At 34.0% G+C, this 22,186-nt stretch overlaps 1 protein-coding gene across 4 annotated transcripts in view; it reads right to left on the bottom strand.

Moving 5' to 3' along the window:
• Nucleotides 1-22,186, bottom strand: part of LOC114326188 (telomerase-binding protein EST1A-like) — a 412,813-nt gene that overhangs the window by 98,149 nt on the left and 292,478 nt on the right. For all 4 annotated transcript variants that reach the window (XM_028274455.2, XM_050648854.1, XM_050648853.1 and 1 more), the window contains 2 exons: nucleotides 19,733-20,007; nucleotides 18,283-18,450 (listed from right to left, as the gene is read on the bottom strand). In XM_028274455.2, coding sequence (XP_028130256.2) covers nucleotides 18,283-18,450; nucleotides 19,733-20,007 — 443 coding nt within the window. The remainder of the gene's footprint in view (nucleotides 1-18,282; nucleotides 18,451-19,732; nucleotides 20,008-22,186) is intronic.

Genomic DNA, 22,186 nt, shown 5'->3' with positions numbered 1-22,186 from the left:
AGTATTTCTGGTAATATTGAAGAGTTCTGGCATTCGGTGAGGCTATTAAAAGCTAACGACGGAAAGCTAAAATATCTAAATAATGTAACTTTGCAAAAAATGCTGCATTTACTCGTTTCTAATATAAAATTGGAAATCATTTTTTCCGTTTTAAACCGTATTAAAACGTATGATCGCAATAAACTTTTGAATAATAATGTATTTTCAAGATTATTTACCAAAGAAGGAATGAATGAGGTTGGGAATTGTACCAAAGATCCAGACATGCAGATGTTAAAATCAATGGATGACAAAATGTTATATAAAAATATTAAATATGAAACTGATAAAGATTAATTAGAAGTAACCTAAGTCATTGTTTCCCAGTTAAAATGTAAAAAAAGTTTGGTTTTTTCACAAACATTCACATTATATTAATTTCTAGTTAAGTTAGCTGTTGTTTTTATTATATAAATAAACCTCAATTATATACAAATAAGTTAATAAAGTTTTAATCTATTTTAGTAAGTATTAGTAGATTGTAGCTAAACATGCAATAGATTTCCTACATAAAAAGTGGCAACGCTGTAACAGCTGTGTTTACTGTGTTAAACATCAAATACTAAATGTCTACAGATTTCCATAAATGTTTCTCGTTTGACTAGTACATTGCCGAAACTTCCCGAAACGTTGTCACACGTGCTTAGAATGCCAACAAAAACTACTATCGCCTTGGAGTATAGATAGCTACAGTAGACAGCTACGTGTAGACATCTACACTGCACGGAATCTAGGCCCAGGTCAAATATTGGAGAATATGAGTTTGAAAAGGTAGAACACTATCAATATCTCGGGGTCTCAGTTAAGGGACTAATGATAGAAGAACAGTATTAAATGAAAAAAATCCAGGCAGGAAACAGATCCTACTGGAAATACAATAACTTTCGCAAACATAAGAAGCTTACTCAGAATAGAACAGATTTCCAGTGTCGTCAGAGCATTTGTAATGTGATGGTTTAAATCCAGCATTTTTCTTTTGCATATTTCAAATAGGTACCTCGTATCTATTTTTCCACGTAGAATCCTAATCTGCAATAAAAAATTTGGTTTTCCATTTAAGATTTCAAAGTTTTCCCATCTCCAGGGGCTACGAGTGCGGGGTCGTGTTTGGTGTCATTATACAGGGTGTAACAAAAATACAGGTCATAAATTTAATCACATATTCTGGGACCAAAAATAGTTCGATTGAACTTAACTTACCTTAGTACTAATGTGCACATAAAAAAAGTTACAGCCCTTTGAAGTTACAAAATAAAAATCGATTTCTTCCAATATATCGAATGGCAGTAGTATTTAAAGAAAAAATTATAGTGAAATTTAGACACCCCATAAAAATTTTATGGGCGTTTTGTTCCTTTAAACCCCCCCAAACTTGTGTATGTTCCAATTTAATTATTATTGAAGTACCATTAGTTAAACACAATGTTTTAAAAACTTTTTTGTCTCTTACTACTTTTTCGAAAAGTCGAGTTTTTATCGAGATATTTTGAATAATTTTCAAATCCACCACATATTTGTATATGGTTAAGTACGATTATGGAGACTTCGTAATAAGATGAAAATTTGTTTATGATTTACATTTTTAGGTATATTTTGAGCCATATTAAAAAAGAAGCCACATCTCGAGAAAATGTGCGTTATCGAAAAAATACAAACAGGCAAAAAAGTTTTAGAAACACTGTGTTTCACTAATGATATCACAGTAATAGTTTAATTGGACGTACACAAACATTTTTAGGGGTTTAAAAGAACAAAACCCCCATAAAATGTTTATGTAAACATATTAAAAAAGAAGCCACAACTCGATAAAAACTGCCTTATCGAAAAAATAATAAGGGCCAAAAAAGTTTTAAAAATAATGAATTTAACTAATGGTACCACAATAATAATTTAATTGGAACGTACACAAAAGTTTGGAGGGTTTAAGGGAACAAAAGTCCCATAAAATTCTTATGGGGTACACAAATTTCACTATAATTTTTCTTTAAGATGTTCCTGCCATAAGAATGCCACATATCCATTTTCAATAAAAAATCTCTAATATTTTTCGATATATTCGAAAAAATCGATTTTCATCTTGTAACTTCAAAGGGCTGTAACTTTTTTTAGGTGCATATTTCTACTAAAGTAAGTTAGGTTAAATCGAACTATTTTTGGTCCCAGAATATGTGGTTTAATTTATGACGTGTATCTTTGTTAGACCCTGTATATTTTTAAGAAATATTACACACGTGTTTTTGGCTTTTCGTTTGGAAGTATATTTCTCGAGATATACCGTTTCTAATTTACCTACAGTACAACGATAAATCGTTTATTCCGATTATAGCGCCATCTATCAACAATGATACAAAATGTTGCTTATAAAAGTTAATTATTTTTTTTATGAGGAATCCAAATCTGCAATGAAAAACGGGGAATGAAAAGATTTCAAAGTTGCCCCCTTCCCGCTCTGTGGAGTGAGGTTGGGTGGTCGTGTTTGGTGCCATTCGATAGATTTTTGAAAAACACTGACACACGTGTTTTTCAAATTTTCAAGCAATATTCGACCATCCCGCTACTTTTCATACACCCTGTATATCTGGTATACGCCGCAACTGACCAAAGTTAACAATAGGGTAGAAGAATATTGATGTAGCTAGAGGTAACGGCCCTGCCTACTCTACTATTGCGATGGTAAGAAGGCCGTTTGACCTGTGCGCCATGAAAAGTAGGTAGTCCATTAACGAACTGCTGTTAGATATCTTTGAGCTGCACCAACATAAACAATTACAACCTACATTAACCTTTCCGCTTTCCGAATACAACCTTTTAGTGATGCTAAGCATTTTAGCACCAGCCAGCGACTGCTATTGACAAGAAAATTAAACAACTCGAGTGGAGGGGAAGGTGTTGAGCCTGATCTACGAGGGATATTCAACACGATCATATTTATATTACATTAGGATCTAAATGACATTACATTATTTATACTACATTAGATATGCGGACGATACTATCATAATAGCAGACAACCTTCAAGACCTCCAAAAGCTAATGAACAAGATAGTTGAGTATGGAGAAGAATATGGATTATCAATAAACATCAAGGAAACTAAATTTATGAAGATATCAAAAACCCAAAATAATGATAAAAGCCTGACAATTAAAGGTAAAACTTTAGAACAAGTTGAAAACTACAACTATCTTGGCACAATAATTAATCACACAAACGATTACTCCAAAGAAATCAAAGTTCGAATAGAGAAAGCAAGAACAAACTTCAATAAAATGAGAAAGATAATTTGTGCAAGAGAACTGAAATTAGACTTGAGAGTTATGCTGGCAAGGTGTTATATTTTCTCGACTCTGCTTTACGGGATACATGGACACTTAACGCGTCGACTACTAAAAAGTTGGAAGCATTTGAACTGTGGGTGTATCGAAGAATCCTGAAGATATCATGGACCGAGCATGTGACAAACAACGAAGTCATGAGAAGAGTCAACAAAAGACTGGAAATATTGGAAACCATCAAGACACAAAAGCTGCAATACCTGGGGCATGTTATGCGTAATGAGAGATACAACATACTTCAATTAATTATACAGGCGAAAATCCAGGGCAAGAGAAGTGTGGGAAGAAGAAGAATCTCATGGTTGCGTAACTTGGGGGAATGGTACGGATGCACATCAACCGAACTATTCAGAGCAGCAGCATCTAAGATCAGAATAGCCACGATGATTGCCAATCTCCGTCGCGGAGATGAGAGGTACAGAAGAAGAAGGATCTAAATAGAGAACAAAAAAAGATACTATAGACGACCTGAGGTGGGATCACGATGAGTAGAATTATATTTTGCTGACGTCACGTTGCCTAGCAACCGTTGATTCTCGCATTGTAAAATTCGTTTTGTGACGTCAGTAAATTAGAATTCTATCGATCGTGATCCCACCCCAGGTTGAACAAATTCTTCTTCTTGTTTCGTTTGTGTAAACACGACTCTGTCTGTTTTTCAAAGTATCTACTACTAAGTTGTCGTTCCATCGTTTTCGTTGCTCGACACTTCCCTCTGATCGTCTTCCTATTGGGAAAACGTCTCTCGCCGTCCTTACTACTCTATTTGTTGTCATTCGGCTTATCCGATCTTTCCATTTTACTCTGCTCTTTCTTACTCAGCCCTTCTCCAATTTGCATCTTTGTCGTATATCTGTACTTCTAGCTCTGTTCCATAGCGTCTTACCATCGGTTTTTCTACATGTTTTCGTCTCTGCTGTTTCGAGCAATCTTTTTTCCTCTCTGTGTTTCTGTTTTCAACCTAATAAAAATATTCAAAATATTTAAAAATATCCAAAAATATCCAATATTACCAGCTAAACAGACGGGGTCGTGAATTGCAAATTTTTAGAATTCCCTCTTGTCTTTTTCGCTGTAGCATCCATCTGGCTTGCAATTTTTAGAAGCCATGGAGATGTTACCAGGAAAATGGTCCAATAAGTTGTCAATTAAATATCTTTTAGAAATATTTTGGATATTTTTAAATATTTTGAATATTTTTAAATATTTTTAATATTTTTCTTAGGTTGAAAACTTTGACTTTCATTTAACAGATGCCGCTATACTCCATAACATCAGTTGCAATGCGGGGATAATCTCTCGGAGTTTCGTCACTTGGAGCAGAAAGCAGCAAAACGCCTCTCTGATGATGACTCCAATTAGAGTCGAAAATCGTCGATTTAGAGTGCTGGTTTGCGCTCTCTGTACTAAGTGAAAAATAAGACAGTTTTGCCTTCGCATTGCAACTGAATAAAAATGGTATACATTTTTATCTTCTATTTTTGAATTTCCTTAATGCTTCCTTCACCTCTCCCTCCTCAATGTTTCTTTCTTCGTTTGTCGTCACTTCTGATGTTGTTGGTTCATTATCATCACCTTTAGCAAATAGAGATCGAAAATAGGCTGCCCATGTTTCCTTCTGAATATGTCTCATGTTTATTAGTTCGTTCATCTCTTTTCTTTGTCCACTGATCGTTCTCCATATTTATCTTTGTATTCTATCTGCTTTAAGAAGTTCGCCCAGTCTTCCCTTTTTATTTGTCTGTCTAAGGCTAAGGTATTCGTTTAACGAATACTATTCGGTCTAGAAATCTGTACTTCGGTCCAGACGACCTCGGCACAGACCGCCGTAGAAGAAGAGTTCGACCTCATGATGTTTGATCAAGTACGCAACACATATTCTATGCTGGACAGAATCCGAAGTCAACACTGTAGAGTATTGATCTGGCAACAGAGGCCACCATCATTCCCGTAGGAATTACGAAAACCATTTGCCGAATAGTGCCAAATTACTACTGGCGTGAGATGTTCAAACAAATATCAAACTATGTTAGAAACTGTAGGAAATGTCTTCAAAGATTTAGAAACATTTTCTTGATAGTCAACAGAGAGGTCCACGCTCTAAAAAAATGTATACTACATTTTTTTTTTCATAGAGAAGGCGGTGTAACGATAACGTCATCGAACGCTTCATCGTTTGCCAACAGTTAGCCCTCTTTCTGTGTGTCCTCACTCCCACCAACAATCTACCAATACCATCGGTGCGCGCTGGACATGAAACACTGGTTAAAAGTATAAAATTCCGCCAAAAATGACAGAACTGCGACACCTCGCCTGGGCCGAGTACTGATCGGCCGTTCTCACGATGTTTAAGTAGTGATTAAAGATGGACCTGACACTGGCATCAACGTCGGACCCCAGCCCGTTGGTTTCATTTACGAAGGCTCGTATTTTATTTTATTGTACATATGATATAGAAATTATTTTTAATTTGTTATTTAGTTTGAATATATTTTTAACTTTTGTTTTACTGGGACTGGTCGAATAGAGCTACCCGTCACAACCATCAGACAAATCACACAAGGGTGTCCCACAAGATTATACGATGACAGGCCAGATGACACCTAAGGGTCAATAGCCTATATAAATAATTAATATGCACGTTTATAAACATGTACTATGTGTATTATGTTCTAAGCAATGTGTAATGTAAATATGTGTCAAATGTCAAGGGCCATATCGTCGGTGAAAGGGCAATACGTCCTATGTCAAAAATTTCGGTTATTTGGTTTATCTAACCAACAGTGTTATTATTACCTTGACTATGCTCCTGCAATACGTCCCATGTAAATATCCGATTACAAACTAGATTTTAAAGCTATTGCAAAACGTTATAAGTCGGCCGGGCGGCTTGACTGACTGCAATATGTTCTATGTGACAACGTATTTTGCTTAAAGATAGTGTTGAGAGTGCAGCTACCGCTGATAAATATTGAAAGGTACCTGTGTATATGTCAAGTATGAATCGAGCTAGAAAATTGGTTAGTTTGGCTCTGGATTACATCAGCAGACAATCCTAGATGAGAACACCGCAGAACTGAAAACAAAATTCAGATCTAAAGATTTATCTGACGAAAGTGTATAGAGTGATCCAGAACCTAGCTGGCTCAGAATACTCCTGATGATATTAGCCTGCATTCCGCTCTATCGGATGATAGCTCTACTAAAGAAGAGTTCGATCCTGTTACTGGTGATTTATTTGTAGTTTGCCGTCAGAAAAAAAACGTCCAAGGAGAGGGAATGGTGATCCAACTAAGTGAAAACGTGCAAAAAATGCTTTATCTAGGCTTAAGAGTGAATCGTACCTGGGCTTTCAGAAAAACTGCGAGGGAAAATATAAACAAACCAGCATAAAACCAGAAGTAAGTAGAAGAAAAAAGGAAAATGGGTAACAGAATTTCTCAATAGCTTGTCAAAAGTTGAATCACTGTACTGCAGAGTTTCGCAGAATATTTAAGTCCCGGAAATAAAAAAAGTGATCTATGCGTTAGTGATCTCGTGGGACTTCACTATGACCCAGTGGAACGTATAATAAAATATAAAACTGATTTTAGCATGAAATGGGCAGATGTGTCTAGAAGACCCATGCAATTGAACATCTCACCAAATAAAACACTCTTATATTCAAGCACCATTACCCATAGAAATATTAAAATTTGTTCATTTACAATAAATGAAATACCAGGTAATCATCACCATAGGAAGAAAACAAGTTTCTCGATTAAAAAACATTCGTGAATGGACTAAAGATGTCAAATGCAGGACAATTATTCCATATTGCAGAAGCCTTCGCGATGGTGGTCGCCATTTTGATATGGCACGTGAAGAAGAAGATCACCATTTCTATAATAACCACATCGATGCCTAAATGCATCTACCTGTTTGCATAGTTTATGTTAATATTACCAACAGCTAAACTTAGTTTTCTATTTGCACATGTTTTGTAATTAGTAAAGATTAATTATAAACTGCTCGTCAAAAGTTAGGGATATAGAAAATTCTGCTGAATTTTCATAGTAGATTTTTTCGTGAACATATTAACGAAGTCCGCTAATTTTTTTTTATTATTTTAGATTTTTCTTTAGTATTTACACAGTTATGCAAAGGTTTACTCAAACTTTTTTTTGTACTTATACCGGGTGGAAGAAAAGATATGTTTTTCTTATGTTAAGTTTGAGACGCCCTGTAGGGAGGACGAGGTACAAATCTGAGTATACATCGAACATTATAGTGTTATGTTTTGTGAACATATTGTTTTAATGTCCCTGATATCTTCAGAAACAAAAAAATAGACGGTTTTGTAATTTAACATGTATTTTAACAAAGACAGAAGTTTGAGACACTTTGTAGGGAGAAAAAGGCACAAAGGTGAGTATACGTCGATATTATGTTGTAATCTCATATTTAGTGAATATTTTATTTTTTTAATTTCTCCAATATCTTTAATAACAAAGAAACTAGATGGTATTACTCTTTAATATGTGTTTTAACTGACGACATGCATCACATCACACATGTAAAACATAGAAACACATATTAAAGAGTAATACCGTCTAGTTATTAAAGATATCAGAGAAACTAAAACAATAAAATATTCACAAAATACGAGACTACAACATAATATCGAGGTATACTCACCTATGTGCCTTTTTCTCCCTACAAGGTGTCTCAAACTTTGGTTTCGGTTACAACACATGTTAAATTACAAAACCGTCTATTTTTTTGTTTCTAAAGATATTAGGGACGTTCAAATAACAACATATTCACAATACATAAGACTACAATACGATTCTGATTTAACATAAGAAGAACAAAATCCACAAGGAAAAGAAAAGGTTTTCCTGTAGTTGGCTGTATACCATCAATGATTTTTATAAAAAATCATCATCAGTGTTCGATCTAAAAATAAGTATAACCGATTTAATGAATATAAAGTTAGTATTTAAATTTTGACAAAGGTTAGAGCAAGTTGGTTATACTTACAAACTGGATGCTAGCTGAGCCACAAAAGAAAAATATCTGGGTAAAAACCCTTTACATAAAATATAGATGCCTTAAAAGTGCATACTTCAATAAAAAGGCCTGTGATGGTCACATGGCAAACAGGATAATGCCCTAAGGTAAAGTATACAGGTTTCCCAACACGTGGGATCCAAATTGAGTTGATCACAATTCAATGACTTAATGGCAACTGAATGCGAAATGAGTGATGTTTCTGAAAGGTGTCAAAAGACAGATGGACAACGTGACGTGGAATTTACCCTGTATTACGACAGCCAACTAATTGTTAGTAGAATATTTAATGAAAATTTACATAGTAATAACAAACATCAACAAAGTTGTGGCTATAATTACATTTAAGTAAGTACCTTGAATATGTAAGATGAACGTGGAGTATGAAATGATTTTTATAATGAGAATTAGCCAGAATCTATGCAGCCACCTATACATAATTCAAAGGTTGATGAATGCGGTTCCTATTCAAATTGAAGTAAGTCCAACTGTGCTGTTGAAAATTTAATTTACTATGAATTAAAAGGAGTGTTTGGTTTAATTGTACTAATGGCAGAGTAAATTAGAGAGTCTGTAGTAAATGGAAGTCTGATATTAAAGTAGTGTCGAAATTAAGATAAGTTGTATGAGTCACAGGAGGAAACTGATATGATATAATGATATGTGAATTAATTGGTTAAGGTACCTGAGTGTTAATATTGGAAGTGAAGGAGAATATCAATTGAACTAATAACCTGGCAAAAGTATGAGGTCCTTTTATGTAACATAGGCATCTAGGACTAAACATGTTTATGAAATAGGGATTTTTTCTATTTTTTATTTTTTATACCAAGTTATCGAGTTGAATTGAACAGGTTTAAAACTGGATAGATGTATGAAGGTGTATTGGAAAACAAGCAATATGTGTAAAATTAGAAGGTAGTGAATAATTTGTGATTTGATATCAGAATTGTTTACTGTAATGAGGAGTGATGAAAAAGGATGGGCGCCCCAGAAACCAGACCCCACATCCTATGGATAAGAGAGTGGACGAATTAGTATAAAAGCCTTTTATAAATATTTTTCTGAAGTTTAGTTGGACCTATAACGAAAACCTGATCAAATGGCAAGAAGTTATGAAATTGGGTGGAAGAGATCAATAGAGTTAGAGTTGTGACTGGTCGATTTAATAAAAACTGTGGAAAAAGTTAAAGTAGATTATTTTGGAAGACTAGTAGAAGTTAAGGGATAATGAGTTGATGTTAGAAATGTCATCTGTTAAAAAGTAAATATGGAGGAAAAGTTAATTTAAAGAAGAACATTTCTTTTCTTCCACCCGGTATAAGTACAAAAAATAAGTTTGAGTAAACCTTCGCACAACTGTGTAAATACTAAAGAAAAGGCTAAAATAAAAAAAAAATAGCGGAATCCGTCTGTTCGCGAAAAAATCAACTATGAAAATCAGCATAATTTTCTATATCCCTAACTTTTGACGAGCAGTTTATTTATTTATTTCCCTTTCTCCCTTTATTCTTTGGATTTAGTTTAACTTAGACCACATCATTTGCAATAGGTTCTATGTCAGCAGCCTTACCTATATGTGTAATATCTATTTATGGCAATACGTTCTACGTGGTCATAACTCTTTCCACATTAATGCCTTAAAGATAGGTATTATTATTTTCAATATATCCCCAAAATACAAGATAATAATACCATATAATACTATTACAGTTTTGAAGAATTTTCCAAATATCATGTTTTTAGTAGCCTCTCCTGAAAATTTTTAATTTTTGACATCGGACGTATTACCGTATCACCGACGATATGATAAATAAATAAGCACACAACGCAACGGTGAAAATTCAAAGTTGAATTCAATTGACATCAAACGTCAGTTTGATATGATATAATAACAATATGCCTTCATCTTTATGTATTACATATATTAAACGATGCTATTAACAATCCTAAAGTGATTGAGATGACCCTCGTAAGCCACCTTTGCATATTACATACTAACAATGAAGCAAAAGCGGTGATAATAGCAAAATATTAGACACGCCATTATGCTAACCCAATTCCCATACGAAATGTGTGGCCAGCTAAAAGGCTCAACAAGAAAAAATCGAGAGAAGAAAATGAGAAGAATAAGAAAAGAGGAGGCACACCGGCTAAATTAGTGGCTATAATGCCTGACGACGGGGCCAACAATCGTGAGAATACTATTGTCGTTCTAAACAGAGGCGTAGCCGAGATGTGAAAATGGAACATATGGAGTTCGTACTTGTATCGTTCATGGTAACAGAAGTGCAGCTGCATTTTTTAAGAAAACCATACAATGGGCCTAGCCGGATAAGATGATGAAAACTGCCCCCAACTCGATTCGAATTCCATATAGGTCACCGTTTAGCATATATAGTGAAACTCACTTTCTGAAATTTTTAGCCCCCTAGGTGGTTATGTGACCCACCTAGAGCCTAACTAGGGTTTTTATGTTTTTATTTTTTATCTCAGCCGCATCGAGAACTAGCGAAAAACCTTAAATAAAAAAAGTTGTAAGCTCTAAAAGGTTCTGTCCGAAAAATAGCTATTTGTGTAACAAGGGAGGAAAGTGCTACTTTTCCTCCCGAGAATGAAGTTTACTGGCCGGCGCGTAGCGGAGGGCAGTAATTATTCAAGGGAGGAAAAGGCACTTTACTCCCATGTTGTACATATGGTTTTTCCACCGTCCTCAAATTAATAACAAGTCATTTTTCATTTTTACTTAATTTATTTATGTAACTAACCAACAAAATTTATTAAAACTAATACTAACAAGTAGGTACAATATAACTGTCAACTGTCAAAATAAGTCAAATTATTAATGTAAACATTGTTAAATCAAAATAACAATTTACTGTTTTTTACCATTCTGCAAAATACAGGGTGTTTTATAAATAAACATTAAAATGTATAGATACTTACGTAATAGAAAATAGATATTGTACAGGGCGTCAATAAGTTATATTTCATGAATGAAATACCATGACGTCACTTTTACTTTTCCTCCCTAGGGAGGAAAAATATTTTCCTTCCTAGAGAGGAAAAGTACAACTTTGCTCCCTACAATCAGGTCCGGAAAAGTATACTTTCGGTAGAGGTAGGTGGAAAAATTATTTTTTTAATTTTTGGCGGGAAATTTAAATTTTGGAAGGATTTTAAAATTTTAAATGAGTATAAAAAAATAACTAAGACATTCGTTTTCACGAAAAAAATATATAACGTGTATTTTTGCATAATGTTTCACCCTGAATTTTTTCAAATTTTTAAAATTGGTGAAACGCACCTTTAAAAATAAAAAACCGCATTTTTTCGGTTTTTGATACAATTTTATACATGTTTTTCAAAAAAGGTAACACCGTCACTAGAATAGGTAAAAAACTGAAAAATAATGTTTAATAATGGGGTTTGCTTAATAAAAATTTTTTGTAACGCCATCAATTTTCAGGATACCCGTTGAAGAAAACAAAATTTTACCCATTTTTTACGACTTTGTCTAAACTACTGGCAACATTGTAATAAAACTTGGCGGGTTTTAAGAGGTAGTTATTGTGCCTGTTTTGACATACAATTAAGGATTTGATACTCATCATTGGCGCACATAGGGGTGATGGTCTGAACTTTTCAAAGAAAAAAAAGACAGTACGCCAATGACATATTTCAAACAATCATTTTTGAATTCCTCGTTCAATTTGTGATAAAAAACTATGTTCTCATTTTTTTATACGACGCGCCGTTTTGCTGCAAAAAATAAAATATCTTAACGCTTCCAAAGTATTCGAATTAGTTTTTATAATGGATGTACGAGTTTATATATGTAGATGCGTACTATAGAAGTTCGAATACTTTGTAAGGGTTAAGATGTTTTATTTTTTTAATAAAAATGGCGCGTCGTATGAAAAAATAGAAAGATAGATTTTTTGTCACAAACTGAACGAGGAATTAAAAAACGATCGTTAATTTGAAATATGTCAGTGGCGTACTATCCTTTTTCTTTAAAAAGTTCAGACCATTACCCCTATGCGCGCCAAGGATAAATATAAAATTCTTAGTTGTATGTCAAAAAATACACAACAACTACCTCTTAAAACTCGCCAAATTTTATTACAATATTGCCAGTAGTTTCGGCAAAATCTTAAAAAATGTGTAAAATTTTGTTTTCTTCAACGCCCTGTATCTTGAAAATGGATGGCATTACAAAAAATTTTTATTAAGCAAACCTCAATTATTTTTCAGTTTTTTTACCTATTCTAAAGAGAAAATTTTTATTGTATTTCTTTTTAAAAAGAACGGTGACGGTGTTACCTTTTTTGAAAAACATGTATAAAATTGTATCAAAAAACGAAACAAAAAACCGAAAAAATGCGATTTTTTATTTTTAAAGGTGCGTTTCACCAATTTTAAAAATTTGAAAAAATTCAGAGTGAAACATGCAAAAATACACGTTATATATTTTTTTCGTGAAAACGAATGTCTTAATTATTTTTTTATACTCATTTAAAATTTTAAAATCGTTCTAAAATTTAAATTTCCCGCCAGAATATATAAAAAAAATTTTCGGACAGAACTTTTTAAAGCTTACAACTTTTTTATTTAAAGTTTTTCGCTAGTTCTCGATGCGGCTGAGATAAAAAATAAAAACATAAAAACCCTAATTAGGCTCTAGGGTCACATGACCACTTAGGGGGCTAAAAATTTCAGAAAGTGAGTTTCACTATATATGCTAAACGGTGACCTATATGGAATTCGAATCGAGTTGGGGGCAGTTTTCATCAACTTACCCGGCTAGGCCCTTTGTACAAAAAACAGCAACGTGCAAGAGAAAATGTCGTACTGAGATGTCAGCATATATTCTTCTGGGTATGATTGTAGCTGTTCAGCCAGAAATTTTTCCAGTGGTTCTAGAGAAGATCCGATAAAACTAACTATTGGTCGCAACGGTAATACTGCCTTTTGTGCCTTGGGTAGGCCGTAAAGTTTTGGACATCTTGACGACTTCTCTCCAGGTATGATATGGAACTGATGTTCTTTCTAAATGTCCGAGGCTTTAATCTTGGCTTTTTTTTTCTCTAGATATGTTGTAGGGTCTGACGAGATTCTTTGATACTTATGCTCTATCATTTAGGACGTCGTTTATTTTTGCTTCGTAGTCTTGAATATTCGTTAGTACCGTAGCGTTGTCTTTGTCAGCTAGAAGCACGATGATTTCTTTGTTATTGTTCAAATTATGTAAGGCTTCTTTTTCTTCGTGTGTTAAATTTCTTTTTAGTGTTTTGGCTGTTCTTAATATTTTTGATACGTCTTGGCGTATGATCTTGGCTATTTCTGCTGGGAGATTAGTAATAGTCGTCTCTACCTAGTTAATGATATGTTTTACAGGAATTAGTGCAGTTGCAACAGCAAAATTGAAGCCTTTTGAAAAGATACTATTCGTGGGTGCATTCAATGTCAGAATTGAAAAGTTAGAAACTAATTTGTTAATTTCTGTTTATGGTGTTTCTTCTTTGGCCGCTGTTGTAGTAATAAATTCTCAATTTTTTAGTTTGTTTTTCCGTTAAGGTCAGAGTCCGTATCGGCTCGAAACTTTGTCAGTTTATCAAAAACACTACACATGGATCGGTTGGATTAATTGTATTAATTAGTGTAAGGTAAAGACGCAATTGCTCTGAATTCATTTTTTCGATATCTCGTTTGGTGACATGAATCGCTTCTCTAATATGCGCTACGCATGTCCTTCACAACATGTTTTTGATTTTATCCTTGATGACTGTTAGCCAAGCACTTCGTCATTCAATTTGAATATAACTATGGAGGTATAAGTTCAATATGTATATCTTGGAGGTGGTATCTGTTTACAGACTTAACTTAAGTTTCATTTGCATTCGCGATCTAATAAGACTTTATAGCCTAGAGTCATATCTAGTTTCTCTTTCTTTCTTGTTCTGTTTGTGTATGTTTGTGTGAATGTTCATCGAACTAGTTTTGGAAATAATAAGGCTATTCCGCACACAAATAATATTCAGTGCCATGTAACTGTTTCATCTACTATTTTAGTGCTGTTTATTGTGAATACTTTTTTAATTTTCAGGTTGACTGTCCCACCTTCAGCTCCGTTGATTAGAGACCCGATGCTAAACTCTGATAGACCTGGTTTACATCGTGGAGGGGGCGGTGTACGGGTCAAGAAGCTTCCACGTTTCAATGTATTTATTTTCTATTAATTTTTCTAATTTCGTGAGACAACTAATTCAATTATTTCTCTACGATCATTTCTCACAATATTTTTATCGCCACCCTACAAACTTATTTGTATATTTATATTACGTGTGTAAAGTATATTTAATGTATTTCAAAGAAATAACAAGACACCATCACTATATAAGAAATATTTTCTGAAAAAATTGTATTATTGTAGGTATTAAGAGACTATTTATTACAAGAGACTACATTTATTTGTATTACCTGTTTGTAATCTCCCCACTACTTTATAGTTCAGGAAAATAAAAAAATGGTCTTTTTTCCTGGAAATAATCCGGGTATTTAGCAAGTTTGTTTGTTAATATATATCTATAGAAATATAGAAAGAAAACCTATATATTATGGATCTTGCAGAGAAATCAGTGTTATTCTTTTGGTTATTACCAATGTAGTACGGAAAAAGCAATGTGTTGGAATTGTTAATTACCAATAAAAAGGTAAGTTTTTGAAAAAAATAATCCAGAAATTTTTCCTTAAAAATTAGAAAGTTTCAAAATGCCATATACCCAAAGTCGAAAAATTAAATTTATGCTCCATTAAAAGCAAACAAGCCTACATCTTTCACACTGAATCAAGTTGGATCTTGTAGTGCCTAAAAAGCCTCAAAAATATTCAGATCTATCTATATATGAATTAGTTTAAAGGTCATTAAATTTGTTTACTCCAGAGATATTTTTATACAATAACATGAATCAGAAAATAATATAAAAATAATAATTACGGCATTTTTGCTAGGGAGATTGGTCGGATTATCCTGGCGTCAATTGAATCTTTAATCCTGTTTCAGATAACTAGTGTTGATATACACTAGCCCAATAGGGCCTAAAGCTTAACGTGTTCTCCGAATCACGGGAACGGCTCGTATCATTTTTAGAAAAGAAAATGTCGTCGTTAGTCCGGTGATCGAACTAATGCGTTCTGGCTCAGAACGCCAATGGCTTAGCCACTGAGCTACGGCTGTCCCATCAGAAAATAATGTAGATACGATAATTTAACGAGTATCATATGAAATGGAAGAATTTCAGATTCCTTTTCTTGTTTATTCATGTACTCTTCCTATATTAAAAAAATGTGTCTTATTAATAAAGACTAACTAACCATTGGGTCTCAGTTGTTACTATTCGCTCAGGGACTCTTTGAGTTATAAATTTATGCATTTCTTAAATACAGACGTTGCATAAAAGGTCGTTCAAAATATAAATATCATTTTGGAGTATTTAAAGTGTGTAAAGACTTCAATAGTTCAAATCCGCAGCATACATGAGACATATAAGATTATGGAAACTGCTCATGCGTACTAAAATGTGTTTCCAGATGTAGTTGTTGTGTGTATGTCACAATTTTCACAGTGCTATTCATTCACGAACGCCACTGTCGGTATTCCTGTTGGGTTAGCTCCGATCCGAACCCGAACCCCGTGATTTACATCAATTGGCTAACGATATAAACAGAAGTTACGTAAAACGACCGACGCGCTTGTTTACTACTAACAAACACGCAATATGCAAGCAACGATATTAGTAGACAAATTCTTCTACCTGTTGAATTTATCATTTCCATCTAAGTGGTCGTTTTGTTGGGAAAATGTGCAGTTACTGCTTGCTACTACTTCTCGTTGTATTTCTTGTCGCTTCGGACTTAAAGATAACGACAACAAACGTTTTAGACACATTTCCGATACGCCTTTTCACGTTTATAACTACAGATGTCGCTTTAGCAAACGTCGCATTCCTTTTTTCGAGGGTATTAAAGTAACTGTCCGGTAAAACATTTCTTTAACGGTCAAGCAAGGTAAATATGTTGTGTGTAACTCTCCAGTCAAGTGATATAAACCAAAAAATAAAATTGTTTCGCATAAAATGATCTATTCAAAATAAATGGAACATGACTGATCCTTGGATAAACAAGACACTAAATCCTGAAAAAGAGATTAAAACTCGTAGAGAAATTTGTAAGAGGAACATTTATGAAACTTGAATCTATACTGTGCAATTTTCAGCTGGACTTACAACTAAGAATCTTCTTCTTCTTGTGGTGCTTTCTCCTTTAGTGCTGTTTATTGTTCAGCTGCTTTTCTGTTTTCTTTTTGGTTTTTTCATCATTGAGTTGTTCGGATATGATTCTAATAGTCTTCTTTTGTGGTGGTTTACATATTTTTAGTCGCACTTCCATCTGCGCCACTACTGGATTATGATCGGAACCAATGTCAGCACTAGGGAAAGTTTTTACGCTTTTGAAAGAGTTGCGGTACCTTTTATTGACAAGAATAAAGTCAATTTGGTTGCGGACGATGTTATGCTCTCTATCCTGTGGGGACTTCAGGTATATAACCTTCTTGGTGGTAGTTTAAACCAGGTGTTAGTAATTACATATTCATGTTGCTGACAGAATTCTATCAATCTGTCGCCTCTGTCATTTCTCTTACCTAGTCCCCATTTGCTAGCCACTTCTGGCACTGCTTCATCCCCAACTTTATCGTTAAAGTCTCCCATTATAATGGTTATTTCAGTTTTTCGAACTAGTTTAATGATGGTTTCCAATTCTGTGTACCAGCGCTCAATTTCAGAATTTGATTTATCAGCAGTAAGTCTGGATTATATTTATATTCATGGGTTTTCCCTGTAGTTGTATCAGTATTATGCGGTCAGAATGGGGGACAAAATTTATTACTTTTTCAGCGAGTTTCTTAGTCTATTAAGAATCAAGTTCGTTACAGTACTGTGTATCCTGTATTATTATATGGGCATGTGAAACCTGGATCATGAAGGTTAATATGATGAACAAATTAGAAGCCTTCGAGATGTGGTCATGACGAAGAAATATTCATGGCTCCGAAACCTTCGTCAATGGACTGGCTCATCAGCTAATGAATTGTTACATGCCGCGAAAGATTGAGAACAATATCGGTAAATTAACATGAAAGCTACCCACGCCTAAAATTTGAGCACGGTACTCAAAGATAAAGACTGATGCTTTGATCTTTATAAATAATTGATAAACAATATCGTTAGTTAGAAACTCAGAAATGAAAACATCAGACAAGATAGAGAGAAATTAACGAAGATCTCAGTATCACATAAGATCAAATTACAAATGAAGGGTTTTGATGGTATTTATTTTTTCAAAATCATATGTTTGGAAAATTTATTGTGTGGGAACACACGAAAACAATGTGTTTTCACTTATTTCTGCGTGTTTCACAACTGACATTCCCCCTAATTAACGGGTAACACCGTGACATTCCCTCTTCTTCTCCTTTATAGGCATTGTATTATTAGTGTTATCTCATGCTCATGACACAACCCATTTTTAACCAGTGTTATTTACGTATAGTAAAGTACAGAATATAACCTATCTAATGAATTATTAAAACAAAAAATGAAAATTTCTGACATTCCTCCTTTTTTCCCTGCACCCTTCAAATATAAGAGGGTATACAAGAGAAAAAAACGTTTCCTGTCAAAACATGTTTTTGTGGGTTACAACCTTATTCGGGACGGCTATTCAATTGTCTACTATAAAACCTAACCTAACCTAAAATGTAACTACACAAACACATTTGGAATAAGCAGCACTTACCTTGACTCGTTGCATATGTAGTTCTTGACTCCTCTTCCTCTTCTCTAATTCAACCTTTCGGGTCAGCAAGTCTCGCACTTCGCTGGAGGCACCCGGTGTAATCGTCTGATCCAGCTGCTCTTCTTCGTTGTCGCTGAAGCTCTCCAGTAGCACATCGTTGTTCGGCCTCTGAAAATAAACGTAACAATTGCAATATTGCTCCCAGTAGAAGAACATTAGCTGAAGGCAAAATTATGTATGCTATTGTTACATCTGCTACACTGTGGACTGTAGATTTCAAAGACTGCAGACAATATATTCGGCCTTTTCCTCTGTATTTCGCAATTTCGAAAAAGTTCGGTCTTTTCAAGCTGCATGTGTATTTTTATGTAACGAGGAGAAGGTTGTAGTAACGTTTTACTTGCTCTTTAATATATTTAAAATGTAATCCAAATTTTATTACACCTTTTTAAGTCGCTAGTTTCAATTACTAACTATGTTTTCACTGATGATGGTCCATTAAGACCGAAAATGTTCTGATGAAATTGTAATCCGTTTGGAAAATCGACTGAAACGACAGATCGCGCGCAAAAAAGCTATGCTTCTCAGCTTCTCCCTCTTGGACTGTCACATCCCGTTTTTTACTGCACTGTAAGTTTATTCAAACTGTGGTATACAGCCAACCTCTCGGATCCTTACTTTTTCTAAGTTAAAGTTACATATTTTTAAAAATCCACAAGGAAAAGAAAATGTTTTTCCTGTAGTTGGCTGTATACCATCAATCACAAAAATTGGAAAAAAATTCTTTGTAAAAGGTATAAAATTTTATTAAAATCTCTTTAAAGGGCTACATCAGAACAAAACGTTTTCGATTTTATTAAAAATCATCATCAGTGTTAGATAAACTGGATGCTAGATGAGCCACCAAAGAAAAATATTCGGGTAAAATCCTTTAAATATAACATAGATGCGTTAAAAGTGCATACTTTAATAAAATGCCTTATGATGGTCACATTAAAACTAGGATAATGCCCTAAGGTAATGTATTGAATTTCCCAACACGTGGGATCCAAACTGAGTTGTTAATGACTTAATGGCAACTTAGTTACCTTTTGCTAATGGCAACTAAGTTGCCATTAAGTCATTGGAATCTAAACAACTCAATTTGGATCCCACGTGTTGGGAAATTCAATACATTACCTTAGGGCATTATCCTAGTTGCCATGTGACCATCATAAGGCATTTGATTAAAGTGTGCACTTTTAACGCATCTATGATATATTTAAATGGTGTTTACCCGAATATTTTTCTTTGGTGGCTCAGCTAGCATCCAGTTTATCTAACACTGATGATGATTTTTTATAAAATCGAACACGTTTTGTTGTGATTTAGCCCTTTAAAGGGATTTTAATAAAATTTTATACCTTTTACAAAGGATTTTTTTTCCAATTTTTAAAGTTATTTTACTTACCAACTCCGTGTTTGGCGGTGAATCCCTACTATTACTCGTACACACGACCGAAACGTACTCCCTGACTTCGTCTTCTATTTCTAATTTTAACACTGGAGGATCGACGCCGCAAAGGTAGACCGTTCCAAAGAAAAGCAGTTTATTAAGGCGTTGGGTGAAGTGGGCAGATTCCAAATCGATGTCTTTCTTGACGTAGACTGCGTCATCTGCGGTATAGAGAAGGGGAGTGAAGCCGCTTAAGACGCTGTCTTCTGGAAGACGAACTTGGTCGCAGCCTGTAACAAAAAAAATTGGTCAACAACGTTAAAATTAAAACTGGCATAACAGAGATATAGACAGACGAGACGAATTATCATCAATCTGTATTGGAATCAAAAGGCCAATATAAAGATAGACGAACAAGAGTCCGAGAATATTGATATAAAGAGAGGGGTAAGACAGGGTTGTGTACTGTCGCCGCTACTGTTTAACGTATACAGTGAAGCCATATTTCAGGAAGCGATAGCGGAACTAAGTGATGGAATCTCTATAAACGGAAGAATAGTGAATAACATAAGATTCGCTGATGACACCGTTATAATGGCAGACATCCTGGAGTCGCTACAAGAATTGTTAAATAGAATTAACGATTATTGTATTCGATATGGACTCAAAATAAACAAGAAAAAAAACTAAATTTATGATTGTCTCAAAAACACAACATGGAAATGAAAGGTTAATACTAGAGCAAACCCAAATAGAAAAAGTAAAGACATACAAATATCTGGGAACCTGGGTTGATGGCAAAAATGACCAAAGCAAAGAAATTAGCAAGGCAAGCATTTATAAAAATGAAGACACTGCTTACAAACAAAGACCTTCAGTTGCCTCTCAGATTGAGGGCTCTAAGATGCTACATATTTTCTATATTACTATACGGAATGGAAGCTTGGACATTGAAAAGGCAACACATAAGAAAAATAGAAGCGTTCGAAATGTGGTGTTACAGAAGAATGTTGAAAATTCAGTGGGTTCAAAGGATTACCAATGTTGAAGTGCTACGACGTATAAATAAGGAGTTAGAAATTATGAACAGTATAAAAACAAGAAAACTAGAATATTTGGGTCACATTACCAGAGGAGAGAAATATGAGCTGCTGAGAGTTATTATGCAAGGAAGGATCAAGGGAAGAAGAAGCATAGGAAGAAGACGCATCTCCTGGCTGAGGAACCTTAGAGAATGGTTTAACTGTAGTTCATTACAACTGTTCAGAACAGCAGCCAACAAAGTGACCATAGCCATTATGATATCCAACCTCCGCTAGGAGATGGAACTTTAAGAAGAAGAAGATAACTTTGATTCTCGACTACCAAAGGCTTCCTTAGACGTTTACAATTTTTTTTTGTTATCTACTTTAATAATTCGTTGAGTTCTAATATTGCAGAGTAATCAAACAGACGAGAGAAATCATTAACGACAACGTGTGTTGGTTTACTTATGAAGCAAAAAGCTCAATTTTTAGACATTCAAAAAAATCGTTAAAAGCTTGGGCCAAGAAATCCATTAAGTAGAGATTGTTGGTAACAAATGTAATTTTCGAAAAACTGGCTATTTTTCATCTGTATCTTCGAATATACTAAATTATTTTAATTTACAAATGCTCATTTGAAAGGTATTTAAAAACACTTTCATTGGTCGGTTTTTACATTTTTTTGAAGTTATACTTCTTTAGGCGCGATATGAGGGTGATTATTTATTAATAATATGCGCGCATGCGCACACCGACAGTATGGTATTAGTCGATATACGGGCTCTGATTGGGTGTTGAAATGATCTGTCAATAATAATTTTTCAATATGGAGGTAAACAAATGTTGTATAATATATTAGTTTTATTGTTGTGAGGACAGAAACAAAAAAGTTTATAATTGTAGCGGCTTTTAAATAGTTTTTAAAAGCAACAGGTACGTGATAATTGTAAATGTTTCAGGTGTCCTAATAAAAAATTTCATAGGTCTACCTATTTGAACCTACCAAAATACATAGTATGTAGGTAATACTTTTATTTACATAATTTGATTACCATCAAAATATCTATCAATATTCACCTAATATACTGTTTTCTTACTCTATGTTTTGTTGTATTTTTTCAATTCTAAATCATTTCAATTCAAAATCAAAATAATTTGATTTAATTCACAATTGTCAAAAGTTTAATCCGTTTAGTTATTTGAACTTCGCACATGATGACGTATAGTCTCCGTGGATGAATGAATTCCAACACCAACCGCGCTAATAAGTGGGTTCGAATCCCAATAGAAACTTTAATTTTTTTATTTTTTTTTATACATTTTATGATTGTAAGTGTATTTATTATATAATTTTATTTTCAGATAATACGTATTTAGTTAAAAAAATTTCCGAAAATTGTTCAGAAATAATTTGTGGCATTTTTCAATGTGTTTGTGTGTGTTT

This window comes from Diabrotica virgifera, chromosome 4 (assembly GCF_917563875.1).
Source record: "Diabrotica virgifera virgifera chromosome 4, PGI_DIABVI_V3a".
NCBI classification, from domain to species: domain Eukaryota; kingdom Metazoa; phylum Arthropoda; class Insecta; order Coleoptera; family Chrysomelidae; genus Diabrotica; species Diabrotica virgifera.
Note: the sequence above shows the minus strand (reverse complement) of the source record. Positions and strands in the feature narration are given on the sequence as shown.